This window comes from Scyliorhinus canicula, chromosome 6 (genome assembly GCF_902713615.1).
Source record: "Scyliorhinus canicula chromosome 6, sScyCan1.1, whole genome shotgun sequence".
NCBI lineage: Eukaryota > Metazoa > Chordata > Chondrichthyes > Carcharhiniformes > Scyliorhinidae > Scyliorhinus > Scyliorhinus canicula.
The window spans coordinates 4,159,362-4,186,123 of record NC_052151.1 but is presented as its reverse complement, the minus strand read 5'-3'; the positions used below and the strand labels follow the sequence as shown (position 1 = coordinate 4,186,123).

Genomic DNA, 26,762 nt, shown 5'->3' with positions numbered 1-26,762 from the left:
GTCTGTCTGTGGGTGTCTGTGTCAGTGTGTGGTGGGTCTGTCTGTGGGTGTGTCAGTGTGTGGGTCTGTCTGTGGGTGTGTTCAGTGTGTGGGTCTGTTCTGTGGGTGTGTGTCAGTGTTGTGGTGTTGTTCCTGTCTGTGGGTGTGTGTCAGTGTGTGGTGGGTCTGTCTGTGGGTGTGTGTCAGTGTGTGGGTCTGTCTGTGGGTGTGTGTCAGTGTGTGGTTGTCTGTCTGTGGGTGTGTGTCAGTGTGTGGTGAGTCTGTCTCTGGGTGAGTGTCGTGTGTGGTGGTCTGTATCTGGGGTGAGTGTCAGTGTGTGGGTCTGTCTGTGGTGGTGTGTCAGTGTGTTGGTGGGTCTGTCTGTGGGTGTGTGTCAGTGTGTGTGGGCGTCAGTGTGGGTGTGTGTCAGTGTGTGGTGGGTCTGTCTGTGGGTGTGTGTCAGTGTGTGGTTTGTCTGTCTGTGGGTGTGTGTCAGTGTGTGGGTCTGTCTGTGGGTGTGTGTCAGTGTGTTGGTGGGTCTGTCTGTGGGTGTGTGTCAGTGTGTGGTGGGTCTGTCTGTGGGTGTGTGTCAGTGTGTGGTGGGTCTGTCTGTGGGTGAGTGTCAGTGTGTGGTGGGTCTGTCTGTGGGTGAGTGTCAGTGTGTGGGTCTGTCTGTGGGTGTGTGTCAGTGTGTGGTGGGTCTGTCTGTGGGTGTGTGTCAGTGTGTGGTGGGTCTGTCTGTGGGAATGTGTCAGTGTGTGGTGGGTCTGTCTGTGGGTGAGTGTCAGTGTGTGGTGGGTCTGTCTGTGGGTGTGTGTCAGTGTGTGGTGGGTCTGTCTGTGGGTGTGTGTCAGTGTGTGGGTGGGTCTGTCTGTGGGTGTGTGTGAGTGTGTGGTGGGTCTGTCTGTGGGTGTGTGTCAGTGTGTGGTGGGTCTGTCTGTGGGTGTGTGTCAGAGTGCAGTGTGAGTCTATCTGCAGTGTGTGTGTCAGTGTGTGGTGGGTCTGTCTGTGGGTGTGTGTCAGTGTGTGGTGGGTCTGTCTGTGGGGTGTGTGTCAGTGTGTGGTGGGTCTGTCTGTGGGTGTGTGTCAGTGTGTGGCGGGTCTGTCTGTGGGTGTGTGTCAGTGTGTGGTGGGTCTGTCTGTGGGTGTGTGTCAGTGTGTGGTGGGTCTGTCTGTGGGTGTGTGTCAGTGTGTGGTGGGTCTGTCTGTGGGTGTGTGTCAGTGTGTGGTGGGTCTGTCTGTGGGTGGGTGTCAGTGTGTGGTGGGTCTATCTGCAGTGTGTGTCAGTGTGTGGTGGGTCTGTCTGTGGGTGAGTGTCAGTGTGTGGTGGGTCTGTCTGTGGGTGTGTGTCAGTGTGTGGTGGGTCTGTCTGTGGGTGTGTGTCAGTGTGTGGTGGGTCTGTCTGTGGGTGTGTGTCAGTGTGTGGTGGGTCTGTCTGTGGGTGAGTGTCAGTGTGGGGGTCTGTCTGTGGGTGTGTGTCAGTGTGTGGTGGGTCTGTCTGTGGGTGTGTGTCAGTGTGTGGTGGGTCTGTCTGTGGGTGTGTGTCAGTGTGTGGTGGGTCTGTCTGTGGGTGTGTGTCAGTGTGTGGTGGGTCTGTCTGTGGGTGTGTGTCAGTGTGTGGTGGGTCTGTCTGTGGGTGTGTGTCAGTGTGTGGTGGGTCTGTCTGTGGGTGTGTGTCAGTGTGTGGTGGGTCTGTCTGTGGGTGTGTGTCAGTGTGTGGTGGGTCTATCTGCAGTGTGAGTGTCAGTGTGTGGGTCTGTCTGTGGGTGTGTGTCAGTGTGTGGTGGGTCTGTCTGTGGGTGTGTGTCAGTGTGTGGTGGGTCTGTCTGTGGCTGTGTGTCAGTGTGTGGTGGGTCTGTCTGTGGGGTGTGTGTCAGTGTGTGGTGGGTCTGTCTGTGGGTGTGTGTCAGTGTGTGGTGGGTCTGTCTGTGGGTGGGTGTCAGTGTGTGGGTCTGTCTGTGGGTGTGTGTCAGTGTGTGGTGGGTCTGTCTGTGGGTGTGTGTCAGTGTGTGGTGGGTCTGTCTGTGGGTGTGTGTCAGTGTGTGGTGGGTCTGTCTGTGGGTGTGTGTCAGTGTGTGGTGGGTCTGTCTGTGGGTGTGTGTCAGTGTGTGGTGGGTCTATCTGCAGTGTGAGTGTCAGTGTGTGGTGGGTCTGTCTGTGGGTGTGTGTCAGTGTGTGGGTCTGTCTGTGGGTGTGTGTCAGTGTGTGGTGGGTCTGTCTGTGGGTGTGTGTCAGTGTGTGGTGGGTCTGTCTGTGGGTGTGTGTCAGTGTGTGGTGGGTCTGTCTGTGGGTGTGTGTCAGTGTGTGGTGGGTCTGTCTGTGGGTGTGTGTCAGTGTGTGGTGGGTCTGTCTGTGGGTGTGTGTCAGTGTGTGGTGGGTCTGTCTGTGGGTGTGTGTCAGTGTGTGGTGGGTCTGTCTGTGGGTGTGTGTCAGTGTGTGGTGGGTCTGTCTGTGGGTGTGTGTCAGTGTGTGGTGGGTCTGTCTGTGGGTGTGTGTCAGTGTGTGGTGGGTCTGTCTGTGGGTGTGTGTCAGTGTGTGGTGGGTCTGTCTGTGGGTGTGTGTCAGTGTGTGGTGGGTCTATCTGCAGTGTGAGTGTCAGTGTGTGGTGGGTCTGTCTGTGGGTGTGTGTCAGTGTGTGGTGGGTCTGTCTGTGGGTGTGTGTCAGTGTGTGGTGGGTCTGTCTGTGGGTGTGTGTCAGTGTGTTGTGGGTCTGTCTGTGGGTGAGTGTCAGTGTGTGGTGGGTCTGTCTGTGGGTGTGTGTCAGTGTGTGGTGGGTCTGTCTGTGGGTGTGTGTCAGTGTGCAGTGCGAGTCTATCTGCAGTGTGAGTGTCAGTGTGTGGTGGGTCTGTCTGTGGGTGTGTGTCAGTGTGTGGTGGGTCTGTCTACAGTGAGTATGTGTCAGCAGGCGGCGAGGAACTGATCAGCTGTTGTAGATGCTTTCGACTTGATGATCATAGATGGTGAAGAGGCTTTGAGAGGCCAGGAAACATGTTACTTGTTGCAAAGTACCCAGCAACTATTCATGGTGACATTGAAGGTCCGGTGGAGATGGTTGGGCTTTTCATGTTCAAAGGCACACATACATGAATGTTATTTTTTCACTTGTAAACTCTAGCCTGGTAAGGTCCAGAGCCCAGCTATTTTCTGGCTCCGTTTGTTTAAATACTGGCATTGTAGGCAGTCCAGAGAAGGTTGATGCCAGGTATTGGGAGATTTTCAGATGAGGACAGGTTGAGTAGGTTGGGCCTGTGCTCATTGGAGTTTAGAAGAATGAGAGGTGACCTTATTGAGACATATCGGATTCCCAGGGAGCTTGACAGGGTCGATGCTGAGAAGTTGTTTCCTCTTGTGGGAGAGCCGAGGATTAGAGGATATAATCAAAGAATAAAGGATTGCCCATTTAAGTCAGAGATGAGGAGGAATTTCTTCTCTAAGGGTAGTGACTCAAAACTGTAAAGGTTTGGTAGTTAAGTATGTTCAAGGCCGAGTTAGGCAGAATGTTCATCAGTAAGAAAATCAAGGGTTACGGGGATAAGGTTGGAAAGTTGAAGTTAAAGATTATATCAGATCAGCCATCATCTCATTGAATGGTGGAGCAGACTCGATGGGCTGCATGGCCTGCTTCTGCTCCTATGGTCATTCATTAGCAGAGGATTGTTAATGGGCGTTGTGTATTGGTCAGTAATCAGTCCCACCACCACCTTTTATGTTCAGGTCAGTGATGAAGTAGTTGAAGATGGTTGGATTGAAAAACCCGTTCAATTATATCCTCAGATCGAATGATGGGTTTTCAACTTTCCTGTGTAGAACTGGGCAACAAACTGAGCTGGATTTTCCCATGGGCATAGGGACCCCAATATCAGGGCCAAGCTGTGGTCCTGAGGCGAATGGGCATCGGGACCCCAATATCAGGGCCAAGCTGTAATCCAGAGGAGACTGGGCATAGGGACCCCAATATCAGGGCCAAGCTGTGGTCCTGAGGCGAATGGGCATCGGGACCCCAATATCAGGGCCAAGCTGTGGTCCTGAGGAGACTGGGCATCGGGACCCCAATATCAGGGCCAAGCTGTGATCCTGAGGAGGAGAATGGGCATCGGGACCCCAATATCAGGGCCAAGCTGTGGTCCTGAGGAGGAGACTGGGCATCGGGACCCCAATATCAGGGCCAAGCTGTGATCCTGAGGAGAATGGGCATCGGGACCCCAATATCAGGGCCAAGCTGTGATCCTGAGGAGGAGACTGGGCATCGGGACCCCAATATCAGGGCCAAGCTGTGGTCCTGAGGATTGGGACTGGGCATCGGGACCCCAATATCAGGGCCAAGCTGTGATCCTGAGGAGACTGGGCATCGGGACCCCAATATCAGGGCCAAGCTGTGGTCCTGAGGAGAATGGGCATCGGGACCCCAATATCAGGGCCAAGCTGTGATCCTGAGCAGGAGACTGGGCATCGGGACCCCAATATGAGGGCCAAGCTGTGGTCCTGAGGAGTGAGACTGGGCATCGGGACCCCAATATCAGGGCCAAGCTGTGGTCCTGAGGAGGAGACTGGGTATCGTGACCCCAATATCAGGGCCAAGCTGTGGTCCTGAGGAGAATGGGCATCGGGACCCCAATATCAGGGCCTAGCTGTGATCCTGAGGAGGAGACTGTGCATAGGGACCCCAATATCAGGGCCAAGCTGTGGTCCTGAGGAGAATGGGCATCGGGACCCCAATATCAGGGCCAAGCTGTGGTCCTGAGGAGACTGGGCATCGGGACCCCAATATCAGGGCCAAGCTGTGATCCTGAGGAGGAGAATGGGCATCGGGACCCCAATATCAGGGCCAAGCTGTGATCCTGAGGAGAATGGGCATCGGGACCCCAATATCAGGGCCAAGCTGTGGTCCTGAGGAGAATGGGCATCGGGACCCCAATATCAGGGCCAAGCTGTGATCCTGAGCAGGAGACTGGGCATCGGGACCCCAATATCAGGGCCAAGCTGTGGTCCTGAGGAGGAGACTGGGCATCGGGGCCCCAATATCAGGGCCAAGCTGTGGTCCTGAGGCGAATGGGCATCGGGACCCCAATATCAGGGCCAAGCTGTGATCCTGAGGAGAATGGGCATCGGGACCCCAATATCAGGGCCAAGCTGTGGTCCTAAGGAGGAGACTGGGCATCGGGGCCCCAATATCAGGGCCAAGCTGTGGTCCTGAGGAGAATGGGCATCGGGACCCCAATACCAGGGCCAAGCTGTGGTCCTGAGGAGGAGACTGGGCATCGGGACCCCAATATCAGGGCCAAGCTGTGGTCCTGAGGATTGGGACTGAGCATCGGGATCCCAATATCAGGGCCAAGCTGTGATCCTGAGGAGAATGGGCATCGGGACCCCAATATCAGGGCCAAGCTGTGGTCCTGAGGAAAATGGGCATCGGGATCCCAATATCAGGGCCAAGCTGTGGTCCTGAGGAGACTGGGCATCGGGACCCCAATATCAGGGCCAAGCTGTGATCCTGAGCAGGAGACTGGGCATCGGGACCCCAATATCAGGGCCAAGCTGTGATCCTGAGGAGGAGACTGGGCATCGGGACCCCAATATCAGGGCCAAGCTGTGGTCCTGAGGAGGAGACTGGGCAGCGGGACCCCAATATCAGGGCCAAGCTGTGATCCTGAGAAGGAGACTGGGCATCGGGACCCAATATCAGGGCCAAGCTGTGGTCCTGAGGATTGGGACTGGGCATCGGGACCCCAATATCCGTGCCAAGCTGTGGTCCTGAGGAGGAGACTGGGCAGCGGGACCCCAATATCAGGGCCAAGCTGTGATCCTGAGGAGGAGACTGGGCATCGGGACCCCAATATCAGGGCCAAGCTGTGCTCCTGAGGAGGAGACTGGGCATCGGGACCCCAATATCAGGGCCAAGCTGTGATCCTGAGGAGGATGGGCATCGGGACCCCAATATCAGGGCCAAGCTGTGGTCCTGAGGAGAATGGGCATCGGGATCCCAATATCAGGGCCAAGCTGTGGTCCTGAGGAGGAGACTGGGCATCGGGACCCCAATATCAGGGCCAAGCTGTGATCCTGAGGAGGATGGGCATCGGGACCCCAATATCAGGGCCAAGCTGTGGTCCTGAGGAGAATGGGCATCGGGACCCCAATATCAGGGCCATGCTGTGGTCCTGAGGAGAATGGGCATCGGGACCCCAATATCAGGGCCAAGCTGTGGTCCTGAGGAGAATGGGCATCGGGACCCCAATATCAGGGCCAAGCTGTGGTCCTGAGGAGACTGGGCATCGGGACCCCAATATCAGGGCCAAGCTGTGATCCTGAGGAGGAGAATGGGCATCGGGACCCCAATATCAGGGCCAAGCTGTGATCCTGAGGAGGAGACTGGGCATCGGGACCCCAATATCAGGGCCAAGCTGTGGTCCTGAGGATTGGGACTGGGCATCGGGACCCCAATATCAGGGCCAAGCTGTGGTCCTGAGGAGTGAGAATGGGCATCGGGACCCCAATATCAGGGCCAAGCTGTGGTCCTGAGGAGTGAGAATGGGCATCGGGACCCCAATATCAGGGCCAAGCTGTGGTCCTGAGGCGAATGGGCATCGGGACCCCAATATCAGGGCCAAGCTGTGATCCTGAGGAGGAGATTGGGCAGCGGGACCCCAATATCAGGGCCAAGCTGTGGTACTGAGGCGAATGGGCATCGGGACCCCAATATCAGGGCCAAGCGGTGATCCTGAGGAGGAGAATGGGCATCGGGACCCCAATATCAGGGCCAAGCTGTGATCCTGAGGAGGAGACTGGGCATCGGGACCCCAATATCAGGGCCAAGCGGTGATCCTGAGGAGGAGACTGGGCAGCGGGACCCCAATATCAGGGCCAAGCTGTGGTCCTGAGGCGAATGGGCATCGGGACCCCAATATCAGGGCCAAGCGGTGATCCTGAGGAGGAGAATGGGCATCGGGACCCCAATATCAGGGCCACTGAGGTGTGAGATTGGCTCAGCTACATCCTGCATGGTGGGACTCCTAATTGGCTGCTTTTGCACTCCCCTTCCTTTACAAAAGAGTGGGATGGCTCCTGATGCTGCCAGCCCAATCTCTTACCGACCTTGACTAATCATAGATTATCATAGATTATCATAGAATTTACAGCGCAGAAGGAGGCCATTCGGCCCATCGAATCTGCACCGACTCTTGGAAAGAGCACCCGACCCAAGGTCAACACCTCTACACTATCCCCATAACCCAGTAACCCCAGCCAACACTAAGGGCAATTTTGGACACTAATGGCAATTTATCATGGCCAATCCACCTAACCTGCACATCTTTGGACTGTGGGTGGAAACCGGAGCACCCGGAGAAAACCCACGCAGTCACGGGGAGAACGGGCAGACTCTGCACAGACAGTGACCCAAGCCAGAATCGAACCTGTGATCCTGGAGCTGTGAAGCAATTGTGCTAACCACAATGCTTCCGTGCATCTTCCAGCTGTTCCTGCTCCTAATGTCAGATTTACATTTGTTTTCATTGCTTGCAGATATGAAGGACGATTTGATCTGCCAGACAACCTGAAATCCTTGTTCCGGCCGGTGGCAATGATGGTGCCTGATTACGAGCTCATCGCAGAAATCATGCTGTTCTCCGAGGGCTTCAAGTCAGCCAAGTCTCTCTCTTTGAAGATTGTTGATGTCTATCAGCTGGCCAGCAAGCAGCTATCCCAACAGGTAAGAGCTCAATCTTCTGTAACTAATCATCTGAAAGATTATTGAAGCTCTTTCACTGCAGGACTTTTGTAATTGTGAAATTACAGAATTGACAACACATACACAATTGATTAAATCTATTTTTGCACCTCAGTTATGTAAGGTCACGTGGCCCTAGTCCCAGATGACCACCGGTTGCTTTCCCCTGTGAGGGGGAGAGCGGACTGGTGGCGATTTAACCTGAGGATCACCACACCTCAGGCAAGGGGCAAGGTTGAGAAGGCCGGGCCTTCATGAATAACCTCACTCGGCACGGGGATTGAACCCATGCTGCTGGCCTTGTTCTGCACCACAAAGGGGCAGCACGGTAGCATTGTGGATAGCACAATTTCTTCACAGCTCCAGGGTCCCAAGTTCAATTTCGATTGGGTCGCTGTCTGTGTGGAGTCTGCACATCCTCCCCGTGTCTGCGTGGGTTTCCTCCGGGTGCTCTGGTTTCCTCCCACAGTCCAAAGATGTGCAGATTGGGTGGATTGGCCGTGATTAATTGCCCTTAGTGTCCAAAATTCTATGATTAACCTAGGATAAAAGTTCGGCACAACATCGTGGGCCGAAGGGCCTGTTCTGTGCTGTATTTCTCTATCTATATAAATCAGCTGTGCAGCCAACTGAGCTAAACCCGTCCCCACATCAATTATATTCAATCCGTGGCTGGCCTCAAAGGTTCTGTAGCTCAGTCAACGACAGCACCAATCAGTTTACTGAAGGACATCTTTGCAGCACCGCCATTCAAACTCATTAGAATAGCCAGTGTGGCCAGCAGGTCAGGACCATCACAGCTATGACGTCTGTGCTGACCTGGACTCACTGGACTGTGCTTCTGTTCAGCTGGGGAACTCGGGAAGGCAAAATCAGCCGGGGGGGTGGTCAGGGAGGGATGCCCTATTCCTGGTCACTATCCAATCACCCCTGCTGGATCGAGTGCCTGTGCACATATCAGGTGAGGGCATGAACAGGCCTGGCTGTGATGACTTTCGAAGCGTAGCAGTCAGTGACTAGGTTCACAAGGTAAACGGCTCATTGTGAGGGTTTGCAATCAAACACGCTGCCTTGATTTTTCCAATTCAGGTGCAGGTGATTCACAAGGAAGGGAGAGTTGGGATGGGAAAGAAAGTCTTGTTTAGGGTTTGTGCAATTAATCTGCTCACATTAACTCTATTTCTCATTAACTCTATTTCTCGTTAACGCTATTTCTCATTAACTCTATTTCTCATTAACTCTATTTCTCATTAACTCTATTTCTCGTTAACGCTATTTCTCATTAACTCTATTTCTCGTTAACTCTATTTCTCATTTACTCTATTTCTCGTTAACTCTACTTCTCCCTCCGCGGATGTAGCTCGACCTGCTGAGTTTCTCCAGGTTTCTCTCCTTTTCCTCACCAGGGAATCTGAGCTGGAGCCGAAAGGTTTTTCTAAGGGGCTGGTTTAGCACAGGGCTAAAGAGCTGGCTTTTAAAGCAGACCAAGACAGGCCAGCAGCACGGTTCAATTCCTGTACCAGCCTCCCTGAACAGGTGCTGGAATGTGGCGACTAGGGGCTTTTCACAGTAACTTCATTGAAGCCTACTCGTGACAATAAGCGATTCTTATTTTCATTTTTCATTTCATAATACCCAGGCTTGGGCTGACAAGTGGCAAGTTACAATCGCTCCACACAAATGCCAGGCAATGACCATCTCCGACAAGAGAGGATCTAACCGCCATCTATTGACATTCATTGGCATTACCATCGCTGAATGGTGAGCACTGTTGCTTCACAGTGCCAGGGACCTGGGTTTCATTCCTAGCTTGGGTCACTATCTGTGCGAAGTCTGCACATTCTCCCCGTGTCTGTATGGGTTTCCTCTGGGTGCTCCCACTGTCCAAAGACATGCAGTTTAGGTGGTTTGGCCATGCTAAGATGCCCTTAGTGTCTAAAAGGGTTGGGTGGGGTTATTGGGTTATGGGCATAGGATGGAGGTGTGGGTTTTGTTATGGGAGCGGCGTTTTCAGAACCCCAAAATGTATCATGGAGTTCAACCAACCTCTCCCTTTAATGTATTGTTGCTTTTGAAGCACCCAGCTTGGTATCCAGGTGTGTTATTACAATTATGGGACACATGGGTTTTTAAACACAAAACAATGTTTATTCCATGAATTCAACTTAACCTTTTTAAATAAACATTGGAAAATTTACCACCACTTTCTCCAAAGGTAACCCTGAAAATAATACAACACTAAATAATCCTTCAAAATGTTCCTTCAAACCTCCAAAAGACTTCAGCTTCAACAACCGAAACACTTCAGGTTAAAGACACTGCTATTATGAGTTTAAATCACCCAAATGATTCAGAGATAATCTTTCATGGCAGAGATCACAGCAAATCCAGCTCCCTGCAAAACACAGACACACCCAAGCTCTTTTCTCAAAACTGGCTTTCTCCTTTGAAACAGCACACAGCAAAACAGCCAGGCACTTTTCAGCTGCTCTCTCTCAAACTGAAACTGAAACTCCCAAAAAGTAGAAGTGAGCTCAACTCAGCTATCTCCACCCTCTGACATCACTTCAGTAATATGAGCTGCTCCATTTCTTAAAGATACATTGCTTAAACATCTATTTCTTAAAGGTACTCTCACATGACACCTACGCCCAAGAAAAAAAAATAAACCATCAGCTTCAAGATGGTTTCATTTTTCACTTTTGCACCATCCACTATGAAATGTACGCAATAAATATACTTTTTCGTTTCACAAAAAAAACAACACACGCAAACAGGCATAATAATAAAGCCCATCTTTCACGTTCTTCTTCCTCCAACCGAAATCCTTCCCGATTGACAGTCTCTTTGAACAAGAAAGTCAATGCACGATCCATCCATTCCTCTACGCCTCGGCAATTCTCTTTAAAGTTAGATACTTCAGTTCAATCTGAGCACAGAGTCCCTTGCAATTCTCCAATACAGGAGCAGCGGTTATCACAGCTTTCAGGCAGTCACATGCCTGTTGAAAGTCCACTGTCCTCTGAAATTTTTGACATTTCTTTAGCCAGTCCATCAGTGGAGTAATCACGCCACAAAACGTTTGCACAAATGTTCGATCAAATCCACTCATGCTAAGAAATCGCATTATTACCCTTCGTCTTGAGGGTATCGGAAACTCCTCAAGGAAAGTGATTCGAGCTTCTCCAAATTCACTTTCGGCTAGGTTCATCACTAAACCTGCTGCCTGAAGTCGATGGAAGAACTCTATACAATGTTTTAAATATTCTTTCCACGTCTGGAAGTTGGAAATAAAAGCAGATTGTCCCATTTTTTCAATGCAATCCTTCAAACGTGGGATAGGGTAAGAGTCCGTTCTTGTAACTGCATTCACCTTTTGATAGTCCACACACAACCGTTGGGTGCCGTCTGGTTTAGGTACCATCACTATGGATGAGCTCCATTGGCTGCAACCCACTTCAATTATGCCATTTTTCATCATACTCTCAATCTCTTTGTTAACCTGTGCCAATTTTAAAGGGTTAAGTCTATATGGATGTTGTTTGAGTGGAACAGCATTTCCCACATCTACATATAGCCATTTTAGTACTTCCCAATTTATCTCAACAAACTTGCCTATGTGATATCAATAACTCTTTCAGGTCAGTTTGCTTTTCCTCTGGAAGGTAACTTAACAATTCATCCCAATTTTTAAGAACATCCTCATTTTCCAATTTAATTTGAGGTATGTCAAATTCACAGTCATCTGGATTTGGTTCGTCACTTTGAGTTAGAATCATTAAAACTTCCTTTTTCTCTCCTTCCCTTTCAAAGTACCTTTTAAGTATATCCACATGACACACTTGGTGAGTCTTCCTTCTATCTGGTATTTTTACCACATAATTCACCTCACTTAATTTCCTTTCAATCTGATACGGTCCACAAAACCTAGCTTTTAAAGGCTCGCCTACCACTGGTAACAACACTAAAACTTTATCCTCACTGACAAAACTACGAACTTTGGATTTCTTGTCCGCTACCCGTTTCATCACATTTTGTGCAACTTTCAAATGTTGTCTAGCCAATTCACCTGCTCTATTTAATCGTTCCCTAAAATTTGACACGTAATCCAATAGTGTAATTTCCGATTTCTCACCCACCAATTTTTCCTTAATCAATTTAAGTGGTCCTCTTACCTCATGACCAAAAATTAGTTCAAAAGGACTAAATTTGGTAGACTCACTAGGTGCATCCCGAATTGCAAACAATACGAATGGAATTCCTTTATCCCAATCCTCTGGATAATCTTGACAACACGCCCTCAACATTGTCTTTAATATCTGATGCCACCTTTCTAATGCTATTTTATTCCTAAACTATCCATAACTTCTTTGAATAACTTTGAAGTAAAATTTGATCCTTGATCCAATTGAATTTCTGTGTGTAGTCCATTTCTAGTAACTCCTCCACAATCCGTTTAGCTGTAATATTACGTACTGGAATGGCCTCTGGAAACCTAGTGGACACATCCATTATAGTCAAAAGATATTGATTCCCACTTTTTGTTTCAGGAAGCGGTCGTGCGCAATCTATTAGGACCCTTGTAAAAGGTTCCTCAAATGCTGGAATGGGTATTCAGGGTGCTGGTTTTATCACTGCTTGAGGTTTCCCTATCACTTGACATGTGTGACATGATTGACAAAATGTAACTACATCTTTATGTAGTCCAGGCCAATAAAAATGTTTCTGGATTTTAGCTTTGAGTTTTCCTGATTCCCAAATGACCTCCCACTGTAAATTCTATGATCATTTGAATCCCCCACAGTCAACATCTTGGGGATTACCATTGATCAGAAACAGAACTGGACTAGCCACATTAATACTATGACTACCAGGGCGGGTCAAAGGCTAGGAATCCTACGGCGAGTAACTCACCTCCTGACTCCCCAAAAACCTGTCCACCATCTACATGGCACAAGTCAGGAGTGTAATGGAATATTCTCCTGGATGAGAGCAGCTCCAACATTCAACACCATCCAGGACAAAGCAGCCCATTTGATGGTCCCCCTTCCACAAATATTCAAACCCTCCACCACCGACGAACAGTGGCAGTTATGTGTACCACCTACAAGATGCACTGCAGTAACTCACCAAGGTTCCTTAGACAGCACCTTCCAAATCCATGACCACTACCATCTAGAAGGACAAGAGCAGCAGATACCTGGGAACCCCACCACCTGGAGGTTCCCCTCAGCCCCTCCACAGGGGTTTAGCTAATCAGTGGGCTAAATAGCTGGCTTGTAAAGCAGAACAAGGCTAGAAGGGCAGGTTCGTATGCCGTACCAGCCTCCCCGAACAGGCGCCGGAATGTGGCGACTAGGGGCTTTGCACAGTAACTTCATTGAAGCCTACTTGTGACAATAAGCAATTTTCATTTCATTTTCATTTTCAAGTCATTTCCTTCACTGACCCTGGGGCAACATCCTGGAACTCTCTCCCTAACAGCACAGTGAGTGTACCTACACCTCAGGGATTGCAGCGGTTCAAGAAGGCAATTCACCACCACCTTCTGAAGGGCAACTAGAGATGGGCAATAAATGCTGGCCTAACCAGCGACGCCCACATCCCATAAATAAATTTAAAAAACAATATTCCAGGTGTGGCCCCACCAAGACCCTGTGTAATTGCCCGTTTAGCTCAGTTGGTTAGACAGCTGGTTTGTGATGCAGAGCGAGGCCAACAGCGCAGGTTCAATTCCCATACGGGCTGAGGTTATTCATGAAGGCCCGGTCTTCACAACCTTGCCTGAGGTGTAGCAATCTTCAGGTGGAACCACCACCAGTTAGCTCTCCCCCTCAATGGGGAAAGGATTATTTGGGACTATGGTGACTTTACATTTCCCTGTATAATTGCAGCAAGACATCCCTGCTCCTGTACTCGAATTCTCTCGCAATGAAGGCCAGAGCACCATTTACCTTCTTTACCGCCTGCTGTACCTGCAGGCGTACCTTCAGTGACTGGTGTATGAGGATACCCAGGCCTCGTTGCAAGTTCCCCTCTCCTAATTTATGGCCATTCATTCTTTTTTAAACTTAAAAAAAAATTTAGTGTACCCAATTATTTTTTTCCAATTAAGGGCCAATTTAGCATGGTCAATCCACCTACCCTGCACATCTTTGGGTTGTGGGAGTGAAACCCGCGCAGACACGGGGAGAATGTGCAAACTCCACACAGACAGTGATCTGGGGCCGGGATCGAACTCGGGTCATCGGCAAATGCCTTTGAATAATAGTCTGCCTCCTCGTTTTTGCTATCAAAGTGAATAACCTTGCATTCATCCAAATTATACTGCATCTGCCATTGATTTGCCCACTCACTCAACTTTTCCAAATCACGCTGAAGGATCCCTGCATCTTCCTCACAACTCACCCTCCTACCCAACTTTGTATCATCTGCAAATTTGGAGATATTACATTTTGTTCCCTCATTTCAGTCATTAATATATATTGTCCTCTGGTTTTCTACTGCCTGCTCAAATACAATGCCAATTTTCTCAATGCGCTATCTTCCCTGGTTTCCTCCCTTAGCCTTTGCACCGTTGGCTTCTCATTCTCATGGGCTGCACAGTAGCACAGTGGCTATCACTGCTGATTCACAGCGCCAGGGTCCCATGTTCGATTCCCGGCTTGGATCACTCTCTGTGTGGCGTTTGGACGTTCTCCCCTTGTCTGCGTGGATTTTCTCCGGGTGCTCCGGTTTCCTCCCATAAGTTCTGAAATTAGGTAATGTGGACATTCTGAATTCTCCCTCTGTGTCCCGAACAGGCGCCGGAATGATTTTCCACAATAACTTCACTGCAGTGTTGATGTAAGTCTATTAGTGACAATAATAAAGATTATTATTGGTTATTATTCTCGATGATTTGATCTTATTTCTTCATATTAGCTCTCCTCTGAGTTTCCTGCTGACCCTTAATCTCACTCTTCATGTAAACTCCCCATCTCACCTGGCCTCGCAATCCCCACAGTGGTAATCAAGGATAAGACCATCTCTAATCCATTCCTTGTATTGCTCTTCACCAGCAAGCTCCCCCTGCCCAAACAAACCGTACTTCCTCTCCATCTGCTCCGGAAAAAAGCTCTCCATCCATAATTTAGAACTGCACTCTCAAATTCCCATTTGTATGGCTTTTGGCTTTCTCACTATAACATTTCTGCAGTGACTGACCACACCTCATACCCACCTTCAACGCCCTAGTGCCTATGAAACCAATTATTCTCTCCCACCCTGGCTGTTCCTCTGATATGGCCCTTATCTCCATTTCCCTTTCCCTTGGAGGAATGAACAGATACGGCAGTCAACTGGTTTAGCCAATCACTGCCACATCTGGCTGGACCATAAACTGGTCATAATTGCAGAATCACCCTGGAATGCGAACCATCTTCTGAAACACCTCTCCCATGTCTCCTCCCCTCCAACAGCAAGTGCGAGGAGCTCATGGATTTCTTTGTCACCAAGACTTGTCAACTGCATCTACCACTTCCTTCCCTTCCTCGAGCCCCATTGGGCCAAACTTCACTTAAAATTCTCGCCTGATTCTATTCTGGATAGCAAAATGACGAAAATTAGAAATAGAGCAATCTTTACACATTTTTATATTAATTTACAATGTTTCACATTACAAGCAAACACTTCCTAACCCAACAATCACAGTTTTAATCTGTGTCTATATGAATCCGCAGTTAATGCTCCCCAACGTGCAAACAATTAATATACAATTAAAAGCTGGCCCTTAACTCTTTTCCTTCTTTAGTTTCTCTCCTATCTCTCTTCATGCCCTCTCTCAGCTCACTTTGTTCATGAGACCAAACTCTTGCTCTCTCTCTACTTATTCACTAAAGTACTTATTCAGTCTAAACTACTGACCATACAACTGTTCTCTTAGCCCCATGTCAGCTGACGTTGTTAACGATTGTCTTTCTTTAGGTTTTGCCTTTCCATCCGACATCACCCCTCTCTCGCAACGAACAAACCTTAATCTCTCTGTTCTTGCAAACTACCACCCCATCTCCAGTCTCCCTTGCCACCTCCCAAATTCATGTCCATCATTCCTGGAAATCATGTTTCTGGTGTCTGCCCCGCCACAGTACCGACCAGTTCTTATCAAAGTCAGAAATACCATCCTAAGTGACTGTGACAAAGACAAGCTATCGCTCCGTATCCTTTTTGACCTGCCTGCAGCCTTTCAAGTATTTGATCACACCATCCAACGCTTCTTCATTATGATCCAGCGGGTTGGACTACTCTCACCTGCTTCCATTTTAATCAATCTACTCATAACCAGAGAATCACTTTCAATGTATTCTCTCCACATTCCCACACCGTTACTTCTGTTATCCTTGGCCTCCTCCTGTTTCTCATCAGCATACTTCCCGTAAGCTATATCATTCACTTTCCACATGGATGCCGATGACTGACACCACCATCGCTTCTCTTGACTTGGAAATATCAGACTACAGTACTTATCAAACATCCATCACTGGATGACCAGAAATTTATTCCAGTTAAATATTGGGAAGGACAAAGCCATTGGATGGTATTTTCAGAACCCGCCCCTCCCCCCACACACATGCAGCATGTTTACCATTGATACAAAGAACAATACAGCACCTGAACAGGCCCTTCGGCCCTCCCAGCCTATACCGGTCATGATACCAACTTTTTCCAAAATCCTCAGCACTCCCTTGTGCCGTATCCCTCTATACCCATCCTATCCATGTTTGTCAAGATGCCTTATGAACGCCGTTAATGTATCTGCTTCCACAACCTCGCCTGGCAACGCGTTCCAGGCACTCACCACCCTCTGGGTAAAAAACCTGCCACGCACATCTCCTCTAAACTTTGCCCCACGGACCCTAAATCTATGCCACCTGATGACTGACCCCTCCACCCTGGGAAAGAGTGCCTGCCCATCCACTCTGGCCACGCCCCTCATAATCTTGTAGACCTCTATCAGGTCACCTGTCAACCTCCATCTTTCCAATGAAAACAGTCCGAGTCTATTCAGCCTCTCGGCATAGCTAACACCCTCCAGACCAGGCAACATCCTGGTAAACCTCCTCTGCACTCTCTAAAAAGCCTCTACATCCATCTGATAGTGTGAAGACCAAAATTGTGCGCAATATTCCAAGTGCGGCCTTACCAAGGTTCTATACAACTGCAGCATGACTTGCCAGTTTTCATATTCAATACCTCGTCCAACGAAGGCAAGTATTCTGTATGCTTTCTTGACTAACTTGTCCACTTATGTTGCCACCTTCAAAGATCTGTGGACCTGCACACCCAGATCTCTCTGACTTTCTATATTTGTAAGAGTTTTTCCATTTACGGTATATGCATTACCAAAATGCATTACCTCGCATTTGTCCGGATTAAACTCCATTTGCCGTTTCTCTGCCCACGTGTCCAATCTATCTATGTTCTGCTGTATCCTCTTACAATCCTCAACATTTTCTGCCACTCCGCCAAACTTGGTGTCATCTGCGAACTTACTAATCAGACTGGCTACATTTTCCTCCAAATACTACAAACAACAGAGGCCCCAGCACCGATCCCTGTGGAACACCATTATTCTTCCATTCAGAAAAACACCCTTCTACTGTTACCCTTTGCCTTCTGTGACCGAGCCAGTTCTCCATCTTACCACTTCACTTCTGATCCTGTGTGACTTCACCTTTTGTACCAGTCTGCCATGAGGCACCTTGTCAAAGGCTTTACTGATGTCCAAGTGAATAACATCCACCACCCTCCCCTCATCAATCATCTTTGTCACCTCCTCAAAAAAACTCAATCAAGTTAGTGATGTATGACCTCCCCTTCACAAAACCATGCTGTTTATACCAAATGGGTATAAATCCTGTCCCTGAGAATTCTCTCCAATAATTTACCTACAACTGACGTGAGGTTCACCGGCCTGTAGTTTCCAGGATTATCCCTGCTACTTTTCTTAAACAGTGGTTATTCTCCAGTCCTCTGGGATCTCACCTGTAGCCAATGAGGATACAAAGATGTCAGTCAAGGCCCTAGCATTTTCTTCCCTTGCTTCCCTCAGTATTCCGGGGTAAATCCCATCCGGCCCAGGAGACGTATCAATCTTAATATCTTTTAAAAGACCCAATACCTAATCCTTTTTAAGTTAACATGACCCAGACTGTCCACACACCCTACCCAAGAATCATCTTCCACAAAGTCCCTTTCTTTAGTGAACACTGATGCAAAGTACTCATTTAGGGCGCGATTCTCCCAAAACGGGAGAAATCGTAAAACTGCCGTAAAACCCGGGCGGGTTTTACGGCAGCGCGCCCCTTCCCGACCGGGGACCGATTCTGGTCCCCGGTCGGGGCTAGCAGCCCGACGCCGTAGGCTCCGGCAAGACGGGCTTAACGATTTTCGTTAAGCCCGCTTGCCGGAGTTAGCGCCGGCTGACGCGTCATATGACGTCAGCCGCGCATGCGCAATTTGGAAGACTCCAACCCGCGCATGCGCGGGTGATGTCATCGTGTTTTTGCGCGAAACCCGCGCATGCGCGGGCCGGGTTGCCCCTCAGCCGCCCCGCGAATGGATACTGCGGGGCGGCGGAAGGACAAGTAGTGCGCGGGCATCGGGCCCGCTGCCCGCGATCGGTGCCCACCGATCGCGGGCCCATGGCACCCTTGGCACGGCCGTGGTACGGCCGTGCCAATCGGTGCCATGGTTATTAATAGCGAGTTTGTGACGCCGTTTTTACGAACGGCAAGACCAGGTGTGTTTGCCGTTCGTAAAAACGGCGGAAAGGGCTGGGACTTCGGCCCATCTAACAGCTGTGAATCGCTGCCGGCCGTAAAAAAACGGCGGCAGCGATTCGGGTCGGGACTTCGGCGGGGGGGGGGGGGGGGTGGAGAATAGCGGGAGGGCGGCAAAAATGTCGGGAAGGCCCTCCCGCTATTCTCCCACCCGTCGTGGGGGTCGGAGAATTTCGCCCTTAGTACCTCGCCCATTTCCTCTGACTCAACACATAGATTCCCCCCACTGTCCTTAAGTGGTCCAATCCTTTCCCTGGCCACCTTCTTGCTTTTTACATATGAATACAAAGCTTTGGGATTCATCTTGATCCTACTTGCCAAGGACTTTTCATGACGTCCTAATTTCTCGCTTCAGTACCTTCCTACCTTCTTTACAGTCCTCAAGGGTTTCGACTGTTCCCACCCTTCTAGACCCTACAAAAGACTCCTTTTTCTTTTTGAAGAGGTTCACAATATCCCTCATTATCCAAGGCTCCCTAAACCTCTCATACTTATCGTTCATTCTCTCAGGAACGTGACTTTTCCTCAATCCTAATCAACTGCCGCTTGATTGATGGAAGTGGCTCGCTATTGTCCGGCGGTTCGATCTTCATGTCACACTGATGTCTCTGACATTTTGTGTGGCTTGCCCGTCCTGCCTGCAAACCCGCTGTGGGGAAGAGAGGGGGGGGGTGTGTCTGGGGGTGGGGGGGGGGGGGGCTGGGGGAGAGGTGGGGGGCGGCATGGGGGTGGCTGGGGGGTGTGTGTGGCTGGGGGTGGCTGTGGGGGGCTGGGGGAGAGAGGGGGGGCAGCATGGGGGTGGCTGGGGGGGGTGTGGTCTGGGGGTGTGGGGGGGAGGCTGGGGGAGAGGGGAGGGCGGCATGGGGGTGGCTGGGGGGGGTGGGGGGGCTGGGGGAGAGAGGGGGGTGGCATGGGGGTGGCTGGGGGGGGGGGTGGGGTGGCTGGGGGGAGAGAGGGGGGGCATGGGGGGCGGCATGGGGGTGGCTGGGGGGGTGCGGGATGGGGGGGCTGGGAGAGAGAGGGGGGGGCGGCATGGGGGTGGCTGGGGGGGCTGGGGGGGCTGGGGGAGAGAGGGGGGCGGCATGGGGGTGGCTGGGGGGGGTGTGGCTGGGGGGTGTGGGGGGGGTGGGGGGGCTGGGGGAGAGAGGGGGCGGCATGGGGGTGGCTGGGGGGGTGGGGGGGTGGGGGGGCTGGGGGAGAGAGGGGGCGGCATGGGGGGCTGGGGGGGTGGGGGGGCTGGGGGAGAGAGGGGGCGGCATGGGGGTGGCTGGGGGTTGGGGCTGGGGGGTGTGGGGGGGCTGGGGGAGAGAGGGGGGTCGGCATGGGAGTGACTGGGGGCGTGTGTGGCTGGGGGGGTGGGGGGGCTGGGGGAGAGAGGGGGGCGGCATGGGAGTGACTGGGGGGGTGTGGCTGGGGGGGTGGGGGGGCTGGGGAGAGAGGGGGGCGGCATGGGAGTGACTGGGGGGGTGTGGCTGGGGGGGGTGGGGGGGCTGGGGGAGAGAGGGGGGGCGGCATGGGAGTGACTGGGGTGGTGTGGCTGGGGGGGGTGGGGGAGAGAGGGGGGCGGCATGGGGGTGGCTGGGGGTGTGTGGCTGGGGGGGTGGGTGGGGCTGGGGGGGTGGGGGAGAGAGGGGGCGGCATGGGGGTGGCTGGCAGGGGGCTGGGGGGGTGGGGGGGCTGGGGGAGAGAGGGGGCGGCATGGGGGGGTCTGGGGGTGGGGGGCCTGGGGGAGAGAGGGGGGCGGCATGGGGGTGGCTGGGGGTTGGGACTGGGGGGGGGTGGGGGGGCTGGGGGAGAGAGGGGGGTCGGCATGGGGGTGGCTGGGGGGGTGGGGGCTGGGGGCGCTGGGGGAGAGAGGTGGGCGGCATGGGGGTGGCTGGGGGTGGGGCTAGGGGGGGTGGGGGGGCTGGGAGAGAGAGGGGGGGCGGTATGTGGTGGCTGGGGAGGGCTGGGGGAGAGTGGGGGGGCGGGAGGGGGTGGCTGGGGGAGAGTGGGGGGGCGGTATGGGGTGGCTGGGGAGGGCTGGGGAGAGGGGAACGGCATGGGGGTGGCTGGGGGGGGGGTGGGGGGGCTGGGGGGGCTGGGGGAGAGAGGGGGGCGGTATGGGGGTGGCTGGGGGGCTGGGGGGCTGGGGGAGAGAGGGGGGGCGGTATGGGGTGGCTGGGGGGGGCTGTGGGATGGGGGGTGTGTGGCTGGGGGGGCAGGGGGATAAAGGGGGGCGGCATGGGGTGGCTGGGGGCTGTGGGGAGAGAGGGGGCGGCATGGGGTGGCTGGGGTGGTGGGGGGGGCTGGGGAGGGCTGGGGGAGAGAGGGGGGGCGGCTGGGGGGGTGGGGGGGCTGCGGGAGAGAGGGGGGCGGCTTGGGGGTGGCTGGGGAGGGCTGGGGGGGTGGGATGTCTGGGGGGAGTGGGGGGGCGGTATGGGGGTGGCTGGGGGGTGGCTGGGGAGGGCTGGGGGAGAGAGGGGGTGCGGCATGGGGGTGGCTGGGCGGGGGTGGGGGGCTGGGGGGGGTGGAGGGGGCTAGGGGGGTGGGGGGGCTGGGGGAGAGTGGGGGGGCGGTATGGGGGTGGCTGGGGGGTGGGGGGGCTGGGGGAGAGAGGGGGGCGGCATGGGGGTGGCTGGGGGGTGGCTGGGGAGGGCTGGGGGAGAGAGGGGGTGCGGCATGGGGGTGGCTGGGCGGGGGTGGGGGGGCTGGGGGGGGTGGAGGGGGCTGGGGAGAGTGGGGGGGTGGTATGGGGGGGGCTGGGGGGGTGGGGGGGCTGGTGGAGAGTGGGGGGGCGGTATGGGGGTGGCTGGGGGGGTGGCTGGGGAGGGCTGGGGGAGAGAGGGGGTGCGGCATGGGGGTGGCTGGGCGGGGGTGGGGGGGCTGGGGGGGGTGGAGGGGGCTGGGGGGGTGGGGGGGTGGGGGAGAGTGGGGGGGCGGTATGGGGGTGGCTGGGGGGGTGGCTGGGGAGGGCTGGGGAGAGAGGGGGGCGGCATGGGGGTGGCTGGGGGGGTGGGGGGGCTGGGGGAGAGAGGGGGGGTGGCATGGGGGTGGCTGGGGGGGATGTGCGGGGTGGGGGTGCTGGGGGGGCTGTGGGAGAGAGGGGGGGCGGCATGGGAGTGGCTGGGGGGGGGTGCGGGGTGGGGGGGGCTGGGAGAGAGAGGGGGGGCGGCATGGGGGCGGCATGGGGGTGGCTGGGCGGGGTGCAGGGTGGGGGGGGCTGGGGGGGCTGTGGGATGGGAGGCACCTTCAGTTTGACCGGAAGATCCCGCTGGCTGAAAGTGCCGAAAACTACCACCCATTGTGTTCCAACACCACCACAAACTCTGCCCCCTTACCACAGACTCCATCCCTCTCCTTGGCAACTGTTTGAGACTGAACCAAACTGTTCAAAACCTTGGTGTCATATTTGACTCTGAGATCAGCTTTCAACTACATATCTGTACAGTCACTAAATCCGTCTATTCCATCCTCTGTAACATTCCCCATCTCTGCCCCTGTCTAATCTCTTCTGTGGCTCAAACTGTTACCACCAACTTGACCATTCTTTTTTTAAAATATTTTTATTCTCTTCCTTTTTCGTCATATTTACAGCCACAAATAATTAACAATAACAACAAATACAACAGCAATCCCCTCGCCAACAATCCCCTCATCCCACCCATCGTCAAACAGCTCCCAACATTAATCATCATTAATTTAAACATTCCAACCCCTCCCCTAATGTTCGATGTCATCCAATCCATGAAAATGCATGATGAACAAGGCCTATGAGTTGTAGAACCCATCCTTCCCCTCAACTCAAACTTTACTTTCTCAAGTGTTACGAACTCCAGCAGGTCCCCTCCGCCACGCCGAGGCACAGGGCAGGGAAGCCGACCTCCACCCCACCAGAATCCACCTTCTTGCAGCTTCCCACATTCTACCCTCTGTACAGTGAGGCCGTCCAATACTCTACTCGCACTGTTCAAGCTTGGATCAAATGTCATTCAGCCATCACTGCTCACTGCCCGATGCTGTTTACATCACAATATTAAAATTCTCATCCTTGTTCTCAAATCCCTCCATGGGTTCATCCTTCCCTATCTCTAATCTCCTCCACCCCAACAACCTACACAATATCTGTGTTCACCTAATTTTGTCCTCTTGAACATCCCCAATTTTATCTTCACCACCATTTGTGGCTCTGCCTCCAGTTGTCTCAGACCTGAGCTCCTCAAGATCTCTGGCTTTCTACCTTGCTTTTCTTCATTCAGACTGTAATTGAAACAAACTTCCATGAGCACGGTTTTGGCAGTCTGCTCTCAGATCTCTTTCTGCGGTTCAGTGTTATATATTCTGTTTTATAACACAGGACAATGCAGCTTGCATGATCGGCACCCTGTTCATCACCGTAAACATTTACTGTCGCGAACACTGATGGACAGTGGCTAGTCACACATCATCCTGACTTGTAACTATATCACCATTCCTTCACAATGGGTGTATCTTCACCATGTGGATTGCAGCGGTTTAGGAAGGCAGCTCACCAGTGGGTGTATCTGCACCAGGTGGACTGCAGTGATTTAGGAAGGCAGCTTATGCAAAAATTGATGGAAAGTTTTATTACTTTAAAGGTGCCAGGTTATTGTTACTGAAGCGTCTATCTCTGAACTCTTAACCCACTCTCTTACCCTGTCTCCATAGGACCATTATGATTTTGGAATGAGGTCCATAAAGTCTGTGTTAGTGATGGCAGGACAGAAGAAGAGAGCAGCTCAGATTGAGTAAGTATATTGATGAGGAGCTGTTTCTTGAGATAATGCTGCCGATTATCTCAGCAACATTAATAACAATAGGACTGTATCATTCCAATTCCGACTTTACTTTAATTAGACTTTGGGTGCGATTTAAATAAATGGGAACAAAATCCCAGAGTGAGCGCGTTTCGCCACCTGTTTCCCGGTGCTCACAGTGCCAGCAAACATGATGCCATAAAACAGTACTGACTTTATATTGCGGGCCTCAGCATGGAGCGCGCGACCGAGGCCGCACCTGGCCCCGTTTTGTGCACTGAGGAACTCTGCTCACCGGAACCCCTCAGTGTAGCAAAAGATAATCCACTCCGTGTCTGCGTGGGTTTCCTCCGGGTGCTCCGGTTTCCTCCCACAGTCCAAAGATGTGCAGGTTAGGTGGATTGGCCACGATAAATTGCCCTTAATGTCCAAAATTGCCCTTAGTGTTGGGTGGGGTTACTGGGTTATGGGGATAGGGTGGAGGTGTTGACCTTGGGTAGGGTGCTCTTTCCAAGAGCCGGTGCAGACTCGATGGGCTGAATGGCCTCCTTCCGCACTGTAAATTCTCTGATAAGGATGCCATTTGAAAATTTCATCCTTATCTTGCGAGAGGCCCCAAAGTTATCTCGATAGCCCAAAGCTCCAATGCACTATGGGTGCCCCACCCCACACCTGCCAACACCCACGCGGGGCACCCCTGGTCCGATCACCACTGCGTTAAAAATGCCAACCTGGCACCCTGGCAGTGTCCTTGCCAGCTGGCAGTGTCATCTGTTCACCTTGGCTGTGCCGGGCTAGCACCCAGATGGCACTGCCAGATTCCAAGGCTTGCAGTGCCACGGTGCCCATGTGGCACCCGTTGTGGCACCCATTTGGCCATCAATCCTCTGGGAGACTCCCATGAGTGCCATTCCTGCTGGTCCCTGTTTGTGGAGACCAGTACTGAACGGCGCTCGCCCAAGGTCGCCAAGGCGAATGAAATAGATCCCACGCCTCGGAAATCTGCACATTAAAATGAGACTAGCTGGGTGAGATTCACATTACAACATCTCGCGGGTTTGGGAAGGATGCCGGGAGTGGGATCTCCCGGCTTCTGTCCACCTCGCTGCGCCGCGGCGCCATGTGGCCGTATAACCGCGCCCAGTATGTTTAGAATGAGACAGCGTAGGCGGTTATTTGGTCCGTTTTGTCTGTGTCAGCTCTTTGTAAATTCCTTTACCCTGCCCCCTTCCCCATTTTCCTGGTTTATCAAACTCCATTTTTCAGTTGCCATTTGGTCTGCTGTAACCAGGTTAAAGAGGCTGTGTAAATGGATGTTGTTGATGCACTCCAAACAATCCATCTGTGACAGATGAAAAACATCCTGCGGAAGCTGGGAACTTTAGTCCTGGGGCCACTGCTGGTTCCTGTTCATTGTTGATTGCGCAGAGCCACATATCTGCTTAGAAGTGACCTGGGTGCCTGCTGTCATGCACCATGATAGCAAGTCTGTCAGCACTCTCAGCAGCACCAATAGGGTTTGGCTGTTGCTCGTGGCAGTGCTGCCAGCTCAAAAGACATGACAGTTATTATCTAATCCACAGAGCTCAGCCAGGGATTGAAGGTAACACAGCTAATTGTAACTGAGGGGACTCATTTGCACTTGCATCATAGTTCTGAGTGGTGAAGTGATGAAAGGTTGATGAATTATGTATCTGGGTGCTTTAATGAACACTGCCTGCTAAACATCCTCAGTAACTGGAAATGATAACTGTATTGTGGCAAAAGTAACGTGTTTGTTTTTACTGAGCACTCTGACAACTGAGGATCTGCCCTAGTTGCTGAGACACAGCAGCAGCTGAAGTCCAATGTGCTCCTTGAATTATTAACCAGAACTTGCCGAGACCAGCTGTCGGCCGGGAAAAGCTTATGCAGTCTCAGTGAAAACAAGGGAATCTGTAGCCACATTTGCATATTCACCAATATGCGTTTCCCTTAACTCAAGACCCTTTTGTCGATTCCTTCTGTCCCTCTATTCTCCTGCAACATGCTGATCAATCTCTTGCTTTCAAAGTCCAAAGTTGGAATCCACAAACAAATATTTGTGATAACCTTACCTCGTCCAATCAAGAGTGATATTCTTCATACACTGACTTTCCTCTGATACTGTACCCAGCAGATACTGTACACTGACCTTCCTGTGATACTGTACCCAGCAGATACTGTACACTGACCTTCCTGTGATACTGTACCCAGCAGATACTGTACACTGACGTTCCTGTGATACTGTGCACCCAGCAGATACTGTACACTGACCTTCCTGTGATACTGTACCCAGCAGATACTGTACACTGACCTTCCTGTGATACTGTGTACCCAGCAGATACTGTACACTAACCTTCCTGTGATACTGTACCCAGCAGATACTGTACACTGACTTTCCTGTGATACTGTACCCAGCAGATACTGTACACTGACCTTCCTGTGATACTGCACCCAGCAGATACTGTATACTGACCTTCCTGTGATACTGTGTACCCAGCAGATACTGTACACTGACCTTCCTGTGATACTGTGTTCCCAGCAGATACTGTACACTGACCTTCCTGTGATACTGTGTACCCAGCAGATACTGTACACTGACCTTCCTGTGATACTGTACTCAGCACATACTATACACTGACCTTCCTGTGATACTGTACCCAGCAGATACTGTACACTGACCTTCCGGTGATACTGTACCCAGCAAATACTGTACACTGACCTTCCTGTGATACTGCACCCAGCAGATACTGTACACTGACCTTCCTGTGATACTGCACTCAGCAGATACTGTACACTGACCTTCCTGTGATACTGTGCACCCAGCAGATCCTGTACACTGATCTTCCTGTGATACTGTACCCAGCAGATACTGTACACTGACCTTCCTGTGATACTGTACCCAGCAGATACTGTACACTGACCTTCCGGTGATACTGCACCCAGCAGATCCTGTACACTGATCTTCCTGTGATACTGTACCCAGCAGATACTGTACACTGATCTTTCTCTGATACTGTACCCAGCAGATACTGTACACTGACCTTCCTGTGTTACTGTGCACCCAGCAGATACTGTACACTGATCTTCCTGTGATACTGTACCCAGCAGATACTGTATACTGACCTTCCTGTGATACTGTACCCAACAGATACTGTACACTGACTTTCCTGTGATACTGCACCCAGCAGATACTGTACACTGACCTTCCTGTGATACTGTGCACCCAGCAGATACTGTACACTGACCTTCCTGTGATACTGTACCCAGCAGATACTGTACACTGACCTTCCTGTGATACTGTACCCAGCAGATACTGTACACTGACCTTCCTGTGATACTGTACCCAGCAGATACTGTACACTGACCTTCCTGTGATACTGTACCCAGCAGATACTGTACACTGACCTTCCTGTGATACTGTGCACCCAGCAGATACTGTACACTGACCTTCCTGTGATA

At 52.0% G+C, this 26,762-nt stretch overlaps 1 protein-coding gene across 1 annotated transcript in view; it reads left to right on the top strand.

The window, feature by feature from the left end:
• The window catches only part of LOC119966916 (dynein heavy chain 14, axonemal-like), a 1,122,002-nt gene that overhangs the window by 519,572 nt on the left and 575,668 nt on the right, over positions 1-26,762 (top strand). The window contains exon 34 of the mRNA XM_038798874.1: positions 23,191-23,270. Coding sequence (XP_038654802.1) covers positions 23,191-23,270 — 80 coding nt within the window. The remainder of the gene's footprint in view (positions 1-23,190; positions 23,271-26,762) is intronic.